The sequence below is a fragment of the Stylophora pistillata genome, chromosome 3 (assembly GCF_964205215.1).
Source record: "Stylophora pistillata chromosome 3, jaStyPist1.2, whole genome shotgun sequence".
Classification (NCBI taxonomy): Eukaryota; Metazoa; Cnidaria; class Anthozoa; order Scleractinia; family Pocilloporidae; genus Stylophora; species Stylophora pistillata.
Genome location: NC_142521.1, coordinates 46,721,196 through 46,740,945, shown reverse-complemented (window position 1 = coordinate 46,740,945; position 19,750 = coordinate 46,721,196). Strand labels below are relative to the sequence as shown.

Genomic DNA, 19,750 nt, shown 5'->3' with positions numbered 1-19,750 from the left:
GGTAGGGTAGGGGAGATGGGAAGGAAGCAGGGTAAGATCACGAAAGAATAGTAATGCACGCAGTTGCGGCTGACCTTTGTCCTTAGTTGAAAATGCATTTGATGCATGAAGCAGACTGGACCAGGGGTACATCACGCTATAACCGAAAGCTGTTATTCAAGCGAAGCCCAACGCAAAATTCACATGTACATTGTAAATTACTTCCTCAACAGCTGGGGAAGATATAGATTCAAAATAAACTGCTGGTGGCTCTCTTTTCTCTTAAATAAAAGTTATGAACAAGCAAAGGGCGTTTAACCTCTGGTAAAATAATATATATGCGTTATTAACCGAGCGTGAGGTCAAGATGACTGGATATTGGCCGAGATTTTTTTTTTTTTTTTCGCATTTTTGTTCTGGACCGAGACGAAGTCGAGGTCAATGAAAATGCAAGAAAAAAACTTAGCCAAAATCCAGTCATCTTCACCTCACGCTCGATTAATAACGCATACATCTTGGATATGGAATTTAAAACTAAATGGAGATGATCAAAACTCTGAAGAAGAACAAAATTGTTATTTACAGTAAACACTCCATTTCTTTTTCGAGAAGGAAGTCTAATTTTGGTGCTGTGGCTGAACGTTCTTTTGTTTTGTTTTGTTTTGTTTTTTCCCGCTATTTGAGCCTGAAAAAGTTCTTACATGTTCTTTAAGTTGTGTGGTATAGGATTTCAATAAATCAATTTAGACGTGACCAGGAAACCTGTAAACTGAGTTGTCAGTTTTCAGTGTAGTCCTGTTAGACCACGGTTTGGCATTTGCATCACCTTTTTTATACTTCTCATATAACAAACAAACCAACAAAACAAAAACAAATTGAGTAAAATAAAGACGTTCTAACTGACTCTCAGTCTTGGTATGTTCTAAGTATGCAGCCCATGTGTAGCCGTACCCTCCCCCGGGGAGAAACGGATTTGATTCTGCCTGGCGGGAGGGTAGGGCTACACGTACGTAGGCTGCGAAGTATGTTGAGGGCTCACACATGAAATCGAGACGATTAGATGGCGCCCCAGCCTGAAAAATGCACGGCATTCAGACAGACACGATAAAAATAGTTTGTGTTCTCCTCGTGTCAAACGCGATAATCATATATGGAAAAAATAAGAAATGATTTCCATGATGTCAAGGTTCACGTAACTGTATAAGTCTGATCGTCCCGTGATACTAGTTCCAAGACTCCTCCCTTCCGCTGAGTTCGAGGCTCTAGGTCGAGTGTAAATAAGAATACACAGGGGATGAAACGTAGTTAAGAAACGTAAACGTTTTCTGTCATAAGTAGTGTTGTGTCCCCCTAAACATCAGTAGAAAGGTGCTGCTTTGGTGAGTTTTATATCTACATTTGTTCAAAGGAACATAGACATGTCTGGAAGCGAAGAGAAAATTACGGTAGGTGCTAACATGCGATGAAGTTTTTTCGTTTTTCGCTACTCAAGAACATACAGGTGTGGGGGCCGGCTAATGTACTTCACACATAAAAATGAGCTCGAATATCGGCAAATGCTGAAATTTATTGAGTGTAAATGTCGGGTATATTCTTGAAATAATGATCTGTCTTGGGTTTTTCTGTCGGCGGTCACGAATATCGTTTGCCGATTAGCGTGAGAGTATAGAAATGTTCGAACTCTTGCAGTCTGCGATACTCGTTTTTAGTAAGATGCCTGATTGTGCTTCCCTTATTTGTTTGCTCGTCATCAAGTAAATTTTCAAGTGCATAAGTTACAGCTCTTTTCTTTTCGTCTATAAAAGTTATTTTATTAATATTTGCTTCGTCACTTTCTTTGATATTGCCTAATGCCTACGACCTTGAGTGACCTTGGTGTAGTTTTACTTCATAACCCATGATCTCTCCACGTAGAGTATTTTTCATTCCATCATAACAGGAATTACATAATTATGTTTTTCCGTGCAAAGTTCTTGATAAACATAATTTATGGTTGGAAAACCTAAACTGGTGAAATTTTGCTTTGCCATTAATTTTGATAAGTAAATTATTACTATGACCTTTTTAATTTTTGGTTATTATGTAATGTCAACAATAATACTGGGGTAATTTCTGTACTTGCATGTATCCTGGTTCCAATGTTCACAATATAAGGTTAAAGTCTTAGTAAGATCTTGAATAAATGTTGGTCACAGTCAGGAGACTGTGGCATGAAAAAAGTGTGCGGGAGACATGAAAAAAGTGTGCAGGAAACCCAAAAAAAAAAATGTGAGAGCTGTGTTTTAATTTGTTGAATTTAACAAGATTAACCCCAAATCTCTACAAGTTTAACCTGTTGGGTTAGTAGTGTCACAGATGTCTCGTTTGTTTTAATGATCGAGAACAAAGAGCCACAGAATTGCTAAGGTGAAGCTTGGTGTTCAGGTGAAGAGTTTTATTTCAATGAAATTCAAATTCTTTCAAGAAAGAGGGTAACTTTGGCAAAGTTCCACTAGGTTCAGGCTATTCCAGCAACTATGGAGCTTGCTCCCTGCAATGGGTGGCTAATATGATGAGTTTATGTGTCTATTACATACAGTCAGCTGTGAAAAAACTAAGAGATACCTACAGAAGTGGAAGGACAAGAGATGTGGAATTTAGAAGAGAACAGCTGAGGAATCTCCTTAGACTTATGGATGAGAATGAAGAGGAAATTTTGGAAGCTGTTGGCAAGGATTTGCATAAGGTTTGACTCCTCAGCTTTTACTATTTGATTGAACTTAGGTTCCTTGCATCAAATCATGACAAGACTAGTGTCTTAGATCAGATGCATTATAAGGGGCTAGTTATTGACGAGGAGGAAATGCATGGAAAAACACTTCTGTCTCTTTTTTTTGCCCTGTTTTTCACTTTTTTCCAAGGATAAACTTATACAGAAATTGACTTCCTCTCTATGAGCAGAGTGCTGAAATTTTACTGCTAGCCTCTCTCTGTGGGACTCAAAAATTAAGCTTTGCCTTTTTTTTTTTATGGTTTCCAAAAAGTTGCAGATAGCATCACCAGCAGAGGAAACATTACTTTTTTGCTCCTGTCATTTCTTGAAAACAAAAATGTCAACAAGGGAAAATAATTTTTCACCCTAATTTTAAACTGTGAAGTAAGCCAAGCTTTACAGGCCTCCACTTAAAGACTAGTCTCTGTACAGTGAGTTTTTCTCCTTCTTCTGGATGAAATGGGATACTAATTCATTACAGGAAACTCGTGTAATTTTTTGAGAATTCAATTTGCTAAACATTACCCAATAATTTTGTGTCTTGGTGAAAGGAGGGATACTTTGAGAGAAAACACTCTTTCCCAAGGACAGATGACAATGACCCAGCCAAGATTTGATTGTGGGCCTCTTGATCTGAAGTACGCTGCATTAAGTAGTACGCCAATGCCAGACCAATCCCTTGTGGAGGGCAGTGTGGCTGAGATGTAAGGGTGCTGGCTGGACTAGTAATCTGGTGGTCTTGCATTCAAACCCTTGACTGTGCTACTCTCTGGTTTTGATCTTGTTGGCCCTGAGTTCAACTCCTTGGCTACTCTTTGTGTATACATGTACCATGTAGCTAACTAGTCTACTTCTGGCCTGTTGGGGTTTTTAAACACAGTATTTGTTTACAGTGTTTGTTTCTGGTTTGTTTGAATTGCCCTGAAAAGGTTCTTTGGGGGAGTGGTCAATTACAGTTGTTAATATTGTTATAATTGTAATTTTTCCAATTTATTACCAATAAGTAATTGTTTTTGATAATTTATTGTCTTTTGTAGCCAAGAACAGAGGCTACCCTTGCAGAGATTTCGGTAGTGAAGAATGACATTGCTTGTGGTAAGTTATCCATTAACAAAGATATATAATGTATGTAGAGGTACTGGTACTGTTCAAATGGAGGGGGCTCACAGTGAATTAGTTCATAGATCAATAGGCCTGATATAATACCTTGTGAAGTACTCAGTAGTGGATTGCAGAGTGGCTGCAAAGTGTTAGAAAACCTGTATTTTGAAGTTTAGGACATGGATCCTGAGTTCTCAATAATTCCCCATAATTGTATCTTAAAGTTTTTACTTTTCTAGCTTACAATCCAGCCTTTTACATCAATGTATATGTGGGCATTGTTGAGTACTTTTTGTTGTGGACAATTAAGAAGGTGTTCATTGCTCTTTAAATCCTGACTGTCCCTTTTTCCTGATGTTCCAAATTTTGACATTTGATAATCTTTCAGATGCTTTTGGCTTCATTCATGCTGTAATTTTTCAAATAGGAATATTTTTCCAAAGGCTGTAGATGCCTTTTGTTACACTGTACCTTACAGTGTAATTGTCTTCATAAAAATGATGAACAATTTACTCCTCAGTTGTCAAACTTGGTGGAGATAGTTGAATTGAAATGTCTACTTGGTATTGTGTATTAGTGGTTACAGAATATATTTGTACATATACATGTAACTACATATCATGAACTTTTCACAGTGATAAGTGTCATATGTGGTAAATACTCATTGTCATTAAAATGCTTTGTGCAAAGAACTCTTTTAATGACATGCTAGGAATGTGGAATTTGCATAATTTAAGTTAAAATAGCTTTGTGTATGTCTTTTGTGTTTGGCCATCTGCATAGCTTATTTATTCACTTTTGTTTGCCACTCTTATACTTGTATCTATGTAGGAATCAGGTTTTTAATAACTTGTGGTTAATTCTTTCAGCACTGAATCACTTGTCTGACTGGACAAAACCTGAACCACTTGAAGTTCCTTTGGTCCACAAAATGGATTCCTGTTTTACTGTTAGTGAACCGCTAGGGTTGGCACTAATCATTGGAGCTTGGAATTACCCAATACAGCTCTGTATCATGCCCCTTGTTGGGGCCATTGCTGCTGGTGAGGCATAGTAACTATTAATAAATACAGTGTTGTTAATTTGATTAAGAGTTGCATTATCTTTTTTTTTTTTTGGTGTGTCTTATTGATTTATAAGTGTTTGCAGTGGACTAGTGGTTAGGCTGCTGAGATGTGTCATTGTGTCATGTTCTTGGGCAAGAGACTTTACTCTTACAATGCCTCCCTTCAGGTTGGATGTACTGTTAAGTGGCTGGCAATAAATCACATGGGAAGCCTTAAAAATACTGGGGTTCACCTATAGTAGACTAGCATCCCATCAAAGGAAATTGCAATGATCCTTGTGGCTTCTTGACAGGGAAACCTGGATAAACTGTGTTCAAAGATCCCCAAAGATTTTGTTAAAGGTGTTTGTCAAGATCCTCAGTAGGATCCTTAAGAGTCCCTGTGAAGATCTTTTAGGATCTTCAAGGACCCTTAAACAGTTTTCATGGGCAGACGTAACTTTACTTGTTTCTAATGTGCAGCATACTATATGATTGTATTCTCTTGAGTTGTCATACTTTTTGTTAGCATCAGACCACTGTTGGTAATCTAGAGTATTATTTTATCTGGCTCCTGTTGATTCATTAGCTTAGATTTAACTACTAGACTAATGTGTGTGTTTATAAATGTCTTTTAATAGGAAACTGTGCTGTCATCAAACCATCTGAAATTGCAGAGGCATCAGCAGAACTTGTTTCCAAACTCATTCCTAAATATCTGGACCAGGTAAAGTGTGTAGTGTTCTAAAACCATCATAACTTTTCTGTCATAACTTTTAATTTAAAAAAAATGCAGTTTATTTACAATTCTGTGGAGGCTTCTGTTAAAGTTAGCAAATTAAGAAGAACAGTGACCTTAACTGGTCAGGATTGAGGCTGTTAGGTTTTGCATACGAGAGAAGTTAAGAGTGGACTCTAAGAGGGCAAGAACCCCTGCCTGTCCATCCACGAAATACAATCTATCGTATTTAGTAAAATCAGTAAAATTGTGAGACTGTGTATATTGTACATAATAACCAATCTCTTAAATTTTTCTTTCTGAACATGTAATTACAGTCATTGTTAATACTATGTGCCTGACATAAATTACTCAGGATTGCTTTGCTGTCATCAACGGAGGAGTAGAAGAAACTCAGTGTTTACTGAACAATTGCAAGTTTGACAAGATATTTTACACGGGTGGACATGCTGTGGGAAAGTTGGTCATGCAAGCTGCTGCAAAGAATTTGGCAAGAGTAACTCTTGAACTGGGTGGGAAAAGGTATTTATGGGACTTACATCGACCCTTTACAGTCTAACATCAATCTGCATATTCTCCATACTGTTCTACATACATTTCCTAAGATGCTGACATGAGAAGACACACAGGGCCTGCACTGTAAGTATCTCGCAGAGCTCTATACAATTCCTTATAATAAAATTATAAGGAATTGTATGGAGCTTTTTTAACATTAGTCGAGGTGCGGCGGGTGTTGTCACGTATCATACATGACAACACCCGCCACGCCACGACTAACTCTAAAAAAGCTCCATACAATTCCTTATAATAAAATTATAAGGAATTGTATGAAGCTCTCCGGGATACCTACAGTGCAAGCCCTGTGTGTCTTCTCATGAAGGAGAAGTAATTTTGTGTAACAGTCAAGAGCTTATTTACTTTTGTGACCCTAATGTGTGATTCAGGGGTAATAATTATGAGGAGAAATACAATCCCTGCAACTCTGGATGAAGATTTAAGTAAAAAGTAGTCGTGTTGGACTAATAATTATGAGTTGTGAGCTAGGCATTTGTTTGATGGACTTGTTATTAAAGTTTGGTCTTTGAGGCAGAGATTGGGATTCAGGCCCTGTGGGTTTCATTGGGATGTGTTCATTGGAAATACTAACTCAAATCTAGAAAATTCAAACAAAAAGGTATGCATAAGACATTCAATGCATGTATGTAAATTTAACAAACAATTGACAGAAAATTGAAAGGGAAAGATCTCAAAAAGGTAGCAAGGAGTTAAACTTGACCAGAATCAGGTTAACAGGATTCTAATTTGGCTGAAATACACAATCTGCCAGGGAGTATTTTGATAATCGATAGTAATAAAATTATATTGATAGGCTGCAATTAAATTGTTCTACTCTAGCCCATGTTATATAGACAAGGACAGTGACCTTGAGATTGCTGTCAAGAGAATATGCTGGGGAAAGTTTTCAAATGCTGGACAGGTGAGCTGTAACCATACGATTGTGGAAAATTTTGATAATTTGACGGATGATAATTTTGATATACATGAAGCTCAATGTTTAAAATTTTCTATTTTAAAATTTTTTTCTGCAATTCCTTTAGAGTTTCTGTTTCTGTTTCTGTAGACATGTGTAGCCCCAGACTACATTCTGTGTCACCCAGACATCCAAGAAGCGCTTATCAAACAATTCAAGGAAGCACTGTTTGATTTCTATGGAGAGGTAGGACGTCAATGTAGGAAGTGAATTGCATGATGTTAACTACAAAGCTGGAACAGAATTAAGTATTAAGATTAAAGCCTTTAACTGTAGTTCTACTGGGCAGGGTAATGTTCAAAGCTGAGTGAAGATCACCCAATGTTAATATGAAGCCTAATTTCAGATCTCAAAACTTTAGAAGAAAAATTCAGCCATATTTCTTTTTGCCTATAATTGAATGATTGGATGCTCTTAAAAAGAATAGAAAAAACAATCCCCTCCCCCCAAAAAAGGCTTTTGAACAAAGGAATAAAGAAACCCAGATTAAAATTTGATTGTGGTTAGTGCTAATTGACCTTTAAACGACTGGGTCTTGTAGAGGGATTTTATGATACGTTTTCATGGTGTACTGATTTTGTTTATTTGATTTCCTTTTTTTATTCTTTATCAAGGATCCAAAAGAATCACCAGACTATGCACGGATTGTGAATAACAGGCACTTCAAGTAAGACCCCTGAATCATCAAGCACTCTACATGACCAACATTTTTTCTGTGCCATTGGTCTACAGTACGTGTAAGTCACAGGCTACCCAAGCTCATGAGCAGATCGGCACATGAAACTGGTAAAATTGAAATTCAAAGATATAACGCGTTGTTCTAGGATTTTTATACTATGCAAATGGTTACAAGAGCTTGGGTAGCCTGTGGTGTTGTCAACGTAAGAGAAGACAAAAAAAGCTGATTAGAAGGTACCAAATGTAAGCTGAAACAACAAGCTGTCTTAGTGAACATCATCTGCAATGAAAACTACTACCTAGATGAGTAATAGCTTCTATCCAACCTGTCAACATCCGTAATCACCATTAGATTTTCAGTTACAACAAAATGGATCCAATTGCCTGAGCATTAATTTACAGTTAGAAAGCATTACTTGTTTCGGAAGAAGAAGGAAGATCTTTCCCCTGAGACATGCATGTAAATTATGGATACAAATGTCTTTGTTGACATAACTTTATTGTGTTATAATCCAATGACACTACATGTAAAAGAAGAAAACAAATGCAAAATACCTCTGATGAAGCAGTGCCTATATGGATGATCGTTAAACGAATTACTACAGTTAGTCTCTACTTGATACCCGTCAAACAATAATAATTATACGTGTGATGCAAAATATATGAACTTCAATAATAATTATGCCAATTATTTCCTGTGTACAGTCGTTTAAAGAGCTTGATGAGCAGTGCCGGTAAATGTGCAGTTGGAGGTGAAACAGATGAGAGCGAAAACTATATCTCGCCAACTATAATGACTGGTGTGAAACCTACAGACCCGATTATGGAAAATGAGGTGTAGTACAGTTGGTTAGAAGGACTGAGTGGAGTCCAATTCGGTTTGTAATCATACAAGTGATTACAAAATAGGACGACTGCCAAGCGCGAGTCTGAATTGTCAATCCCGAGTGTGAATTACAGACCGAATTGGATGACACAAACTCTTATTAACACTGATGAATTGAAAATAACCATTACAATTTCTAATAAAAGACAAATACATTTATTCGAGAAAGTGTCTTCAGTAGATATTCCATACAAGGCTCTAAGAACGAGGAAGATGATCAGTCTCTAAATAGGGCTACTTATGCGTTATACCCTAACATCAGTATGCATATTCTCCATACTGTTCTCTATACATTTCCTAAGGTTCTGACGAGGAGAATTTGCGTAACAATCAAGAGCTTCTTTGGTCTGTGATCAGTGAATGTATTCTCATAATCTTTGTTTTATTCAAGGGTGATATTGTAAGGAGAAATTAGATGCTAGTCACTGTAAAGAGTCAATGGATTAAAACGTCTAAAGTTGTAGTCTCATAGTGTTAAAAGCAGAGACTAACAGTTAGTTTTTGATAACAGTGTTCAAGGAACAGTCAATCGACCCCCCCCCCTCCCCCTTTCCTGATTGGAAATTATATTCTACAAACCTGTTGTCATTTCAGTGTCAGTCGTGGCAACCATTGTGCGCATGTGTCAGTTATCTTACTTTAGAACATAGCTAGCAGAACCGCGCAATCAAATTCAATATACGTACGCGTGCTTAAAATCCCGATAGTGCACGCTGATAGCGTCAGCAAATTGCCTCGCCAGAAGTTTTTTTTTTCGCGCGAGCGGCCATTGTTAGCGCGGGGAAAAATAATATATTTCGCGACAATAATGGATACAAGCAGAGACTCGGCCTACTTGTCCGAAAACAAAGACAATGTTTCGACCTTTTCCCTTGGGCTAGAGTTCTTAAATGAGGTAGAAAAAGAGAAAACAACGGAAAAGGAGACTCGGCATCAGCGCCGTCACGATTCGCTTCAACTAATGTTGTCCGTTTTTCACGTCGGATTTATGCTTCTTTCGTGCTCTCCAAACTTCCCGCGTGCTCCATAACTCGATAGTGCACGCTAAAGCATGAACCAATTGTTAATTATGGTTTATTTGTTTTGTAGATATTTGGTCCACTGTTGCCGATAATAGATATCGAATCTTTTGAAGACGCCATAGAATTCATAAATGACAGGTAATCTTGTAAAAGTCATCATTTTAATTGCATTTACAGTTATTTACATGCACATTAACAAATGTGCATGCCCAATCTCTGGCAGAGTGCAGACTCGGTGATAGATACTGTAAGTAAAATTGACCTCATGATAATAGAAGAAGTAACACCATGGTAGAATAGTGGTAAAGAAACCCATAACGGTTTGGGCTTGTGAGAGAGTAGAGGCCTGTCTCTCGAAAGTCCCCATGGTTACTGGTATTAAAAAGGTGTTTTTTTTTTGTTTGTTTCCTTTGGTTACATGCATGATCGAGCTATTGAAAGTAATCAAACTTTAACAATAAAATTTTATTATTTTGTAGCACTACTACTCCCTAATGGCTGTGGGCCAGTGAAGTAAGCGGGACTTTCGACAGATAGGCCCTGGGACTCCTGGCCGATTGTCTGAGAATTGAAATACGAGGCCATAATTTTTATCGTAACAGTAACTTAGGCTTTTATATGTGGTTTGCTTGGTTTTCCGCTCTCTATCATTGTCATTACTCCAAGTTTCCATTATATATCTGGAAACTGTTGACAAAAAGCCACCTTATGGATGGGTATCGCCTGACTAGATATTTTTTTTCCCAATCTTTGTTTGTGTGTAGAGACAGGCCGTTGGCCCTGTACATCTTTGCTAATGACAAGTCCAAGATTCAGCGCTTCATGAACAATACATCCTCGGGAGGATTTCTTGCGAATGATACTGTGGTACATGCCGCAGGTAAGCAGAAGCTCAGTTTTCTAGTTTTGTTTAGCCTACAATGATGTATCCCTCTTAAGTGATTATGATTGGCCGATGTTTAATTCATGCACTAAAATAACAACCTATCGGAGTACATTCGATGCTTTATTTGTAATCAATCATACATTTTTTTATAACGATTTCTTCCGTATGTCTTAGATGTAAACACACTCATAGGGTGGCCCGCCTGTGCTGTTAACATTGCGCCATCCCTGCTTCTCACCTTTATACAATGTACAATCATCCTCTCCTTATCTTCTAATGGCTCGGGACTGATCTAAATCTTTCTTTCACCTCCTGGTAGTTGAATCGCTTCCATTTGGCGGTGTGGGTGAGAGTGGAATGGGAAACTATCATGGCAAGAATTCGTTCGATACGTTTTCGCACAAGAAGGGCTGTGTCATCAAGAAACAAGCCATGGAGTCGTTCAATAGGTAATCATTTTTTTTTTCTTTTTACATATTCTTCGCAGTTTTAGCAATGACCCAAAGACGAGGAACAGAATTAGCATGTAATTAACAGTTCAAGTGCAAGTGTATTGTTATTCCTATCAGTTATTAATATTATTATTACTATTACTATTATTATTTATACATTGCAGTAATGACAGTTAAAATGTGCTCTGACTTTCGGCTAAATACGTTCATGTACAGTGTAATTACTTCGTTATAAACATGACGTTGGTAAAGATCCATTAAACATCAAACAGAATCTGCAAAAAGTGACGTTTTTACGTTCAATGTACTGCTCAAGGCTAACATTTGATTCGTCAGATTTCCTATTTCTCAGCAGTAGTTGTGCACTCACTCGTATGTCATTTTTTCTTGTAGCATACGTTACCCACCATACGAGGAAAAACGCCTTGCGTGGATCCGTTGGCTGATTGAAGCCAAAGAACAATCGTACGAGAAGCTATCGGACATAGCACCTCTCTTGTTCTCCATTCCTCTCGCTATGGTTCACAAGGTTGGTATCATTGTGAACGAGTTAGGAGATTCGTATTATATTATGCAGTAACCAAACCAGCTTTAAGTGGAAGTTGAAGGGATCGCTCTTTTTCGAGAACACTTACATGAGAGTAGTGTCTTGCGTGTAAAAAGAGCTCCTGAATTATAAAATGAGAGATATACGTATGTCGACAATGGTAGCGCGTCAAGGGGCTTTCTCGTCCCTTTCTGTCACTGGACTCCAGCAAGCACACAACGTAGAGCATGTAGCATACATGACCGCTTTTAGCGAGCGCATGAGCTGTTCTTTCCTAAGAAGCTGCAATCCTTTTGGCCAATGCCATAAATTATCAAACACTAATATACCTGACATGATTGGGTAATAAAACAAACAACAACAAAAAACTAAACACAATCGAAGAAGAGTTTCTGTGCAGCCTCAGACAAATCGACCATTGCCTCGCGATCGGTGACACCCACAAACGAGATTAAAAACTTCGATCATACACTGCTCACACACGAGATTAAAAACTTCGATCATACACCGCTCACACGTGCCGATGACAATTGCATCTGGTATATAGAGGAGACAGTTTTTGCACTTAACCATTTAATTAACTCCCAAGAACTGATTGTCGATTTTCCTCTCCAGCTGTTACATATTTTCTAGTAAATTAGTTACAAGATCAAGATAACATTACTTTCTGATAAGTTTGAGTATTCTTATTATCTGTTTGCTGGATAATGTACGGATAGTATTGTGAGAAGTTACACTTTAATCACTTTTGGGAGTTTAAGGGTCAAATGACCCGGCCAGGGGTCTCTGAGTGACTTTAAATAATAAAATTAAACTCGCCGCAGCTCTTCTTATTATTTCTTGCCAAAGCATAATGCGATTTTGGATTAAATTTATCAAACGGTAAACACCACAGCGTACACTATTGAGTTATGGATGCACGCGGGAGGTTGCTAAGCACGAAAGAAGCGTAAGAGTCGCTCGAGGCGATAGCCGAGAGCGACTCTAGCTTCTTGAGTGCTTAGCAAACCTCCCAAGTGCATCCATAACTCAATAGTGTACGGTGTGGTGTTTACCATTTGTTTTATAACATAACGTTGATACATTGTAGCTAAAGAGTTCCCTTTTATTTAACAAATCTTACGTGACCAGAAAAAACAAGCGCGCGCGGAAAAATAGTCTTTGCATTTGCTCACGTCAGCAGCGTACACCCATGGGCAAATGGGGGACGCTAAATTGACCAATCAGAGCGCGCGCTTTACTTTGGTTATGTTATAATTAAACGCATCGCCTTGCTTTGGTTCAAGTGTATGGATATTTCTTGTTTGTTTCCTCAGGTCATTGGACTACCGAGATATTTCTTGAAGTAGACGAATTGTGTGGACGTACACTTGTGGACGTTTGAACAGCTTATTATAATTTTGTTTGTTTTTAGTCAAGGACAAAACGTATCTTGTTTACTTAGTATGAAAAGAAAGAATATATACCACAAAAGGACAATGAGACTTTTTCTCCGACGAGCTGTTCACATAATCTCTTTGACTTCCGCAGGCAGGAAATAGGAACATGGAATACGGAAAAAAATAATATGAAATTGTGTGTATCAGTGGAGAGGAAAATAATAAAGTGCATCCCCGCCCTGTAGCGTACTGCAAAGGTATAAGCTTTGTGAAAGTGCAGGGCTTTGTCCCTCCTAAACGATGTCTGTGTCTATTTGCTTGAGTAACTGTATACTCTATGCATGCTTGTCTTCATCGATTCAGAAATTCTGGATCTTTTTCAAGGAGAACAGCTCTGATCCCCTCAAAGTGTGCGTTGGCGTAATAGTCCAGCTCCTCAATGGTTTGATCGTAAGTTAACTTACTAATGTCCTCAGGCAACTCGCGCAGCTTCTTTCCAGTTTGCATCGCAATCATCTGCAAAGTGTTAAAGGAAATTGAACTCAGGCCTCATACCTTTTTCCCTTCTCCTTGCCCTCACATACATCTCAATCCCTTTTTTTCCTTCTCATTCTATCGCTATTTTTCCTTGCCTATTAACTCCCATTAAATTTCCTTTCTGCTAACTTCATCCTTTTCTTCATTTTTCCTTGCATCTTCCCTCCCTTCCTTCCCCTCCCTTCATATTTCCATGTCTCAAATACCACCCTCATTTCTCTTCATCTCATTTCCTCTCCTTGTCATGCTCACCCCCCCCTCCTCTGTTTTGCAGAAATCCGTTTCCCTCCCTTCATTCCATTTTATCATTCCTTTTTTTTCCTCTGTTAAGAATTACACCGAGATTTATACCTGCATCATGCAAGCTCTCTCCATAAAGTAGGCTTGATCAAATGCAATAGCTGCCGTTGATCCAGTGAATAATACACCATGATTTCCCATAAACAGAACAGATTTTTTTCCTATCAGTTTAGCCAGACGCTCTCCTTCTTTGCTGCTGGTGGCTACCCCTTCATAATTTGTATCATAGACAAAGTCATTGTAGAAGCGACAGTGGGTTTGGTGAAACATGCCAAAGACTTTTTCCTCCAGCATAACTGAAAGCCAATTAAAAAAGCTGTTGATGAAAACACTGGGAAGGCGTTTTTTTTTTTTTTTTTGCCATACCTCCCCTGCTCTGCTAAAATATCTTAAAGATTGAAAATCTCAAGGTGTAGAAGGTAACAGTCTAGTTCGAACTAACTGTTGTTTGGGTAGGAAGGAAATTAAAGTTGTACCTAAGAGAGCAGCAGACTGTAAACTTAAAACAGTCAAAGTCCTGAAAAGTTGCAACGTTCATTAAATCTCGAAAAATGGAAATTGAACAAGTTTTACATTACTATTTCATTATTTGGAAAATTTGCCCTGACTAGAAAAATTAATATTTCAACATAGTATGTATTTAATACATAAGTGGCAGAAAAAACCTTAATTGACAAGCCACTTTACTGAAGCATCACAATTAACAGAAGGAATTAACAATGTCACTGACCAACTGACAAGTGAACATTCAAATGAACGAAATAGGGCAAATGAGTGAACAAAACGACCAAATTAAAAAATGAAGGAATAGATGAATGAAAGATTGACTGAATAAAAAAAAATTGTGGCAAATGTATCCTTAGCTATTAACCACCTTTCTGAGAAACTGTCCCTGACCCTAAGAAGTAACATTCTGTTCCCTGTGGATACTTAACCCTTTATCTATATCAGCCTCACTTTAAAAAAAGGTTTTAGTCTGACTTGCTTTGACAGTATTCTTTAAAAACGCCCAGTAGAGTAACAAACAAGGAATCAGTCATTACCTCATGATCAGCAACTGCGCACCCACCCCACCCCTCCCCTAACAGAACAACAGTCGACTGATAACAAGTTAGGGGGTAGGGGAGGGGTTGGTTGATCCCAAACATGTACATGAAACTTACCTAGAGCCGTGGTGTATGGAGAGTGAAGATGGAAAACACACACAGCATCTGGCCGGGCATTGTGAACACCGATATGGATTGCGTTAGACTCTTTCTGCACATGACCATTGCCTTCCACCAGCTCGCCCTTATTACTGACACCAAGCAAGGATGATGGGGTTGCCTGCACGTAGTATGACTTGTTTAGTTTATGACAAATTGAAAATACCAGAAAATGCAAGGATTGTTTACTCTCCCGTAAGCGGACACTCTCGTCAACAGGCGCGAATACATTGGAGTTTTCTTTTGTCTAGGCTCTCTCGTAAGCAGACACGCCATGGATAATAATTGACTCTTGGGAATAAGATTTGTCTTAAATTCGATGTACTAAGATCTTGATGACCTTTGAAAAAGCAAAAGAACGATGAAGATGTTTTTTTTTTTTTCCAAATCTGCATTTTTCCATGAGAAAGCACGCTACCCGTTTGTTTGACATTATCAAGAGTCAGATATGACACTTTCCCGTAAGCGGACTTCCATCCTATTTTTCTTTGGTGCCCGTTTATGGGAATAATTCTTACAAGCAGAAAGTTCTGCCAAAACGCACACTCAGTTTACCAATTCCTGAGGGTGTCCACTTACCAGAGAGTTAACTGTATAAAGAAGTTAAACCAGTAAAATAAGGGATTAGTTATTGAAGCATTAGAGAGATTTAGCACCGCATTTACGTGAAACGGCAAACGTCAGCTTGCCCAATCACGTTTCAGATAAAAACGCGAGAACCTTGCTCCTTTAGCCTGGTGTGAACTCACGTTATGGTGGATTTGAAGGCGCCCTTAATTGACTTACGAAGAATAGTTTAGGTGCCCTTCTTCCGGCAATTAACTTCTACTCTGTGAGAGAAAAAAGTGGGAGAAAGCTAACGTACACGGCAAACGCGAAACAGGTTACTTTCACGTAGAAAAGGCAAAGCGCAACCGGCAAACGTGAAAAAATGGCGGGAAAAACAATGTCAGGAGGTCAATCTTGCCGTTTACGTTTCACGTAAATGCGGGTCTAAGTCTCTAAGCATCTCTATCATCGTGAGTCATGCATGACTGCATGAGCCCCCCCCCCCCCCCCCCAACGAACAAACAGCGATCATCGGTCAAATTCTATTAAAAGGCTCTTTCCCGAACCGGAACATGGATATTGCCACTCGCTGGCAGGTGCGGCAACGCAACCGAACCCAGAGACGCCGTGGGGGCCCCGGAGATAGTTCTCTTTGTAAGTTCGCTCTTGCGTGGGATTCAAAGCGAGATATCCCGAGCAGAGATCGTTTTGCCCGCTGGGTTAGCCTTCGCACATTGTCAATTTTCACTGTCACACCATCATCAAAACCATTAGAAAATAGTCAAATTTTTATTCATAGAACGCAGTTTTAGTGGTTACGGAGATAACTTTGAAAGAGGCGTTGCTCTTAAAAATTACTGGCGTGTGGAGATTTATACTCTTTATGAAGTTGATGGACACGACATGGTCCAAAGTTTCTTTGCAAACAATGGTTGACACGTCCGAGACAGTAAACAACAAGCGGTGTTGGCGTGACGGTCTGGCAGTTTATTTATCGACAAGTAACGATTAAACGAGGCCCGCCCACCCTAATTACAAAAATATTCAATCATAAACCCCTGCCGAAGGTAACAAAGTTACAATACATGGAAATAAGGAAAGCTACAATACGAGAAATTATTAAACGGAAGAGATGGGAGGGAACTGAAATATCGAACAAGCTGGTGATGCACGTGATGCGAGAACCGAGACTGATTGGGTTGCAAGGCTGCGGGTTAGAACATCTTGAGCAATGAACGGAAGTGCGTCGCTAGACTGTCAATTACTGACCCTGATAAATCCAGTCATTTTATTTTGTAGAAATTACTTAGAATAAAACTTCCTTCAAAGAGGGAATGATGCGGTCACTTTTAAGGTTCGCTTGCCAAGTACTTAACGTATTCGCATCCACTTTTCCACTTAGAACCCACAGTGCTTCATGTCTGTCAATAATTAACAACGCTTCTGGTTTATTTACCTTAAAGCAATCTTCGGCATCAGTTTGTGTATTGTAGGCTGTAAACTACATGTAGTTCTACTATGTGCATCCCCGTGAACAATGCCATAGGTAGTTGTTTTTTATGTCACGTGGTCCCCTGCATTTTATCGGGTGAAAATTTAGCTTTTTATGTTCTATTTATAGAGAACTGATTTTCCTTTTTATTTTCATTCTTACCTTATTTTATTTTTAAATTAATGAACTTAATATTTATTAAAATTTATTGTTTTTAATTATTAATTATCTTTTTAAATTTATCTTTTTTTCGGTCATTCCGGGAATTCCGGGTATTTCACGCATTCCAAGTGTTCCGGTTCCTAATGTTCCAGCATTCGATATTTTCCAACCTACCCGACATAACGCGTATCAGTAAAATTTTGATATCCAACCTTGACAGAAGGATTGTAAAGCAACCGACGGGAATATCGAGAAAGCTCTACACTGTTTTTTAGACCAACCCTTAAGATTGAAATTGTGCTGAAGTTTTACTTGTGCGGGTAAATTAGATACCAGATTAATTCGCTCAAAGAAACATCGTCCCTTTCGACTTGTAGCGCCTCACTCGCGCTACGATTTGATCAAGCTAAAACGAAACAATTTTTGCTGGAAAGCACATTTCATAACCTTTCCACTGATATATACTTTATGATAGTTACACCTTAATTAGCGCGGTAACAATGTTTTTTCGCGAAAGACACGCGCGAAAGTCTACCGTATTCGTTATATCGTGTCACGCAAAAGCTTAGATATTCAACCTTGCTTTATCACAAGACAAAAATCCCTATCAAACTGAATATTTGTATTGACCTCGCTGCGCTCGGTTCGCACGCCCGACAACGGGCCAATAATCCCCAGTTTGGCCAACATGGTAGTAATACGGATCGACACCTACAGCTACTCATCGATGATAAACACCAAAACGTCTATATTCACACAATATCAAGGTCGATACAAACCTGACTCCAATGCAGGCCATGTGGAATCATTAGCATAACTTCTCCATCGCCGCTCATAGCAGGGGCCATCATTGTCAAATGCGTACAGACACCCTCACTCATTCCATAATAATGCAAACCCCGAAAGGCCGTTGCCAGATCCTGACGACATTTCCAGTTTGCCTCTTTCGCGTAGTCAGTTGTGCTTCCGTAAGTCAACGAACGCTTCTGCCTCACTGACATCGGAAACAACAGAGCTTGTTTGTATTTGGTGACGGAACGAGTTGTAATTTGAAACTGGAGCCTCAAAACTGCGGAGAAAACATTCGACGCCATGACGCCAATATAAACCCGATGAGGATAAGTGGTAAGGACGGGCCGAAATTGATACCAAATGTTCAATACCAGAGATACCGAGGTCGACCCGGAAAATGTCGGTACAAGTGAAAAATGTCGATGCTTTCGTGACCTGCTTCTTGTCACACTCCGGTGATCAACGGCTGACAAGGAACCAAGAAAATTTGGCATATGGTATTCCGTTGACTGGACTGGACTGGACTGGACTGGACTAGTAAAACGCGGACTAGTAAAACGCGGACTAGTAAAACGCGGACTAGTAAAACGCGGACTAGTAAAACGCGGACTAGTAAAACGCGGACTAGTAAAACGCGGACTAGTAAAACGCGGACTAGTAAAACGCGGACTAGTAAAACGCGGACTAGTAAAACGACAACAATAAAAAAAACAATTTCATACGAAGGTGATCATAAGACTTAATGGCAAGCCAATTTAGTAAGTGACAATCCCTGTTTGACTTTTAAGCTGCAAATGGGTTTGACATGCGCCAGATACAAACTAATTTATAAGTTTAGCCTAAGAAAGAATTTATTCAGCACCAGTTCAAAATTCTAAAATACACTTTCGTCGTAAATTTGACGGCAGAAACGCAGGAATTCGATGAATAAAAGTCGCATTAAATCTCCTTGTGTCTAGGTAGAAAGAGTCTCATTGACTTCAGCTTTTCGGTGGAAGAAACACCGATTTACACACGCCATTACAGAAAACAAACAAGCAGACTGACAACTCCCGGCCAAAACACATATTTGCATTCACTTACAATTTGACTTTCCGTGAAATTTTAAAACGGAACAGAGGTAAATCTTCGAAGATTAATCGTCGTTGGAAATAAAAAATACTTTCCGTAAGATCTCTAACTGTTTTTCTTTTTACGAGAAAATCGTCGCATGATAATTTAACTCGTGTGTGTTTGTCATACCAGTACAGCTGTTTCTTCAAAAGCGTATGCTTCTTTCTTCTTCAATTGACAGGTGTCACATCGTCACAGTTGCTTATCAAAAAAATGTTTCGGCGAAAACATTCTCTTTAACTTGAATAACGCTTGTTTTCTTTATAACTCACTCGCCATCAAATTGTGAAGTTCAAGGAGGATTTTCCCGTAATTAAACTCGTAATTGTAGCCCTAAATCATTCGGGTTCTTTTAGCAATCATTGTTTTTATGCGTTAGAAAAAGATAAAAGTGTTATTCACCAGCATAGGTCGGTCCGTAATGGGAACTTCTGAACTGTTCGTATATTTCTGAACTGTTCAAAAATTGGTGTAGCATCCTGGATTCTTTAAGGCTCGGGTCGCATTACGACCGAATTGTTTACTCTAGGGATTAAACTCTGTCAACACAAGCATTTTCTAATGCGACCCAATTTTTGCAGTTTCCTAAAAGTTTCAAAATTC

General features: G+C 38.7%; 2 protein-coding genes across 2 annotated transcripts; one reads left to right on the top strand and one right to left on the bottom strand.

Moving 5' to 3' along the window:
• Positions 1–1,224: 1,224 nt before the first annotated feature.
• LOC111323739 (aldehyde dehydrogenase, dimeric NADP-preferring) lies at positions 1,225–13,295 on the top strand. Its single transcript, XM_022927169.2, has 15 exons — positions 1,225–1,424; positions 2,558–2,704; positions 3,769–3,826; positions 4,702–4,875; positions 5,519–5,604; positions 5,972–6,138; positions 7,012–7,093; positions 7,238–7,333; positions 7,762–7,814; positions 8,531–8,660; positions 9,801–9,871; positions 10,498–10,613; positions 10,939–11,068; positions 11,465–11,600; positions 12,935–13,295. The coding sequence occupies exons 1-15, from the start codon at positions 1,398–1,400 to the stop codon at positions 12,965–12,967; spliced, it is 1,506 nt and encodes a 501-aa protein (XP_022782904.2). The 5' UTR covers positions 1,225–1,397; the 3' UTR covers positions 12,968–13,295.
• LOC111323740 (uncharacterized) lies at positions 12,338–18,514 on the bottom strand. Its single transcript, XM_022927171.2, has 4 exons — positions 18,022–18,514; positions 14,998–15,160; positions 13,886–14,130; positions 12,338–13,513 (listed from the first exon to the last, which is right to left on the bottom strand). Exons 1-4 carry the CDS (start codon positions 18,334–18,336, stop codon positions 13,349–13,351), a joined length of 888 nt encoding a protein of 295 aa, XP_022782906.2. The 5' UTR covers positions 18,337–18,514; the 3' UTR covers positions 12,338–13,348.
• Between the last annotated feature and the right edge of the window lie 1,236 nt (positions 18,515–19,750).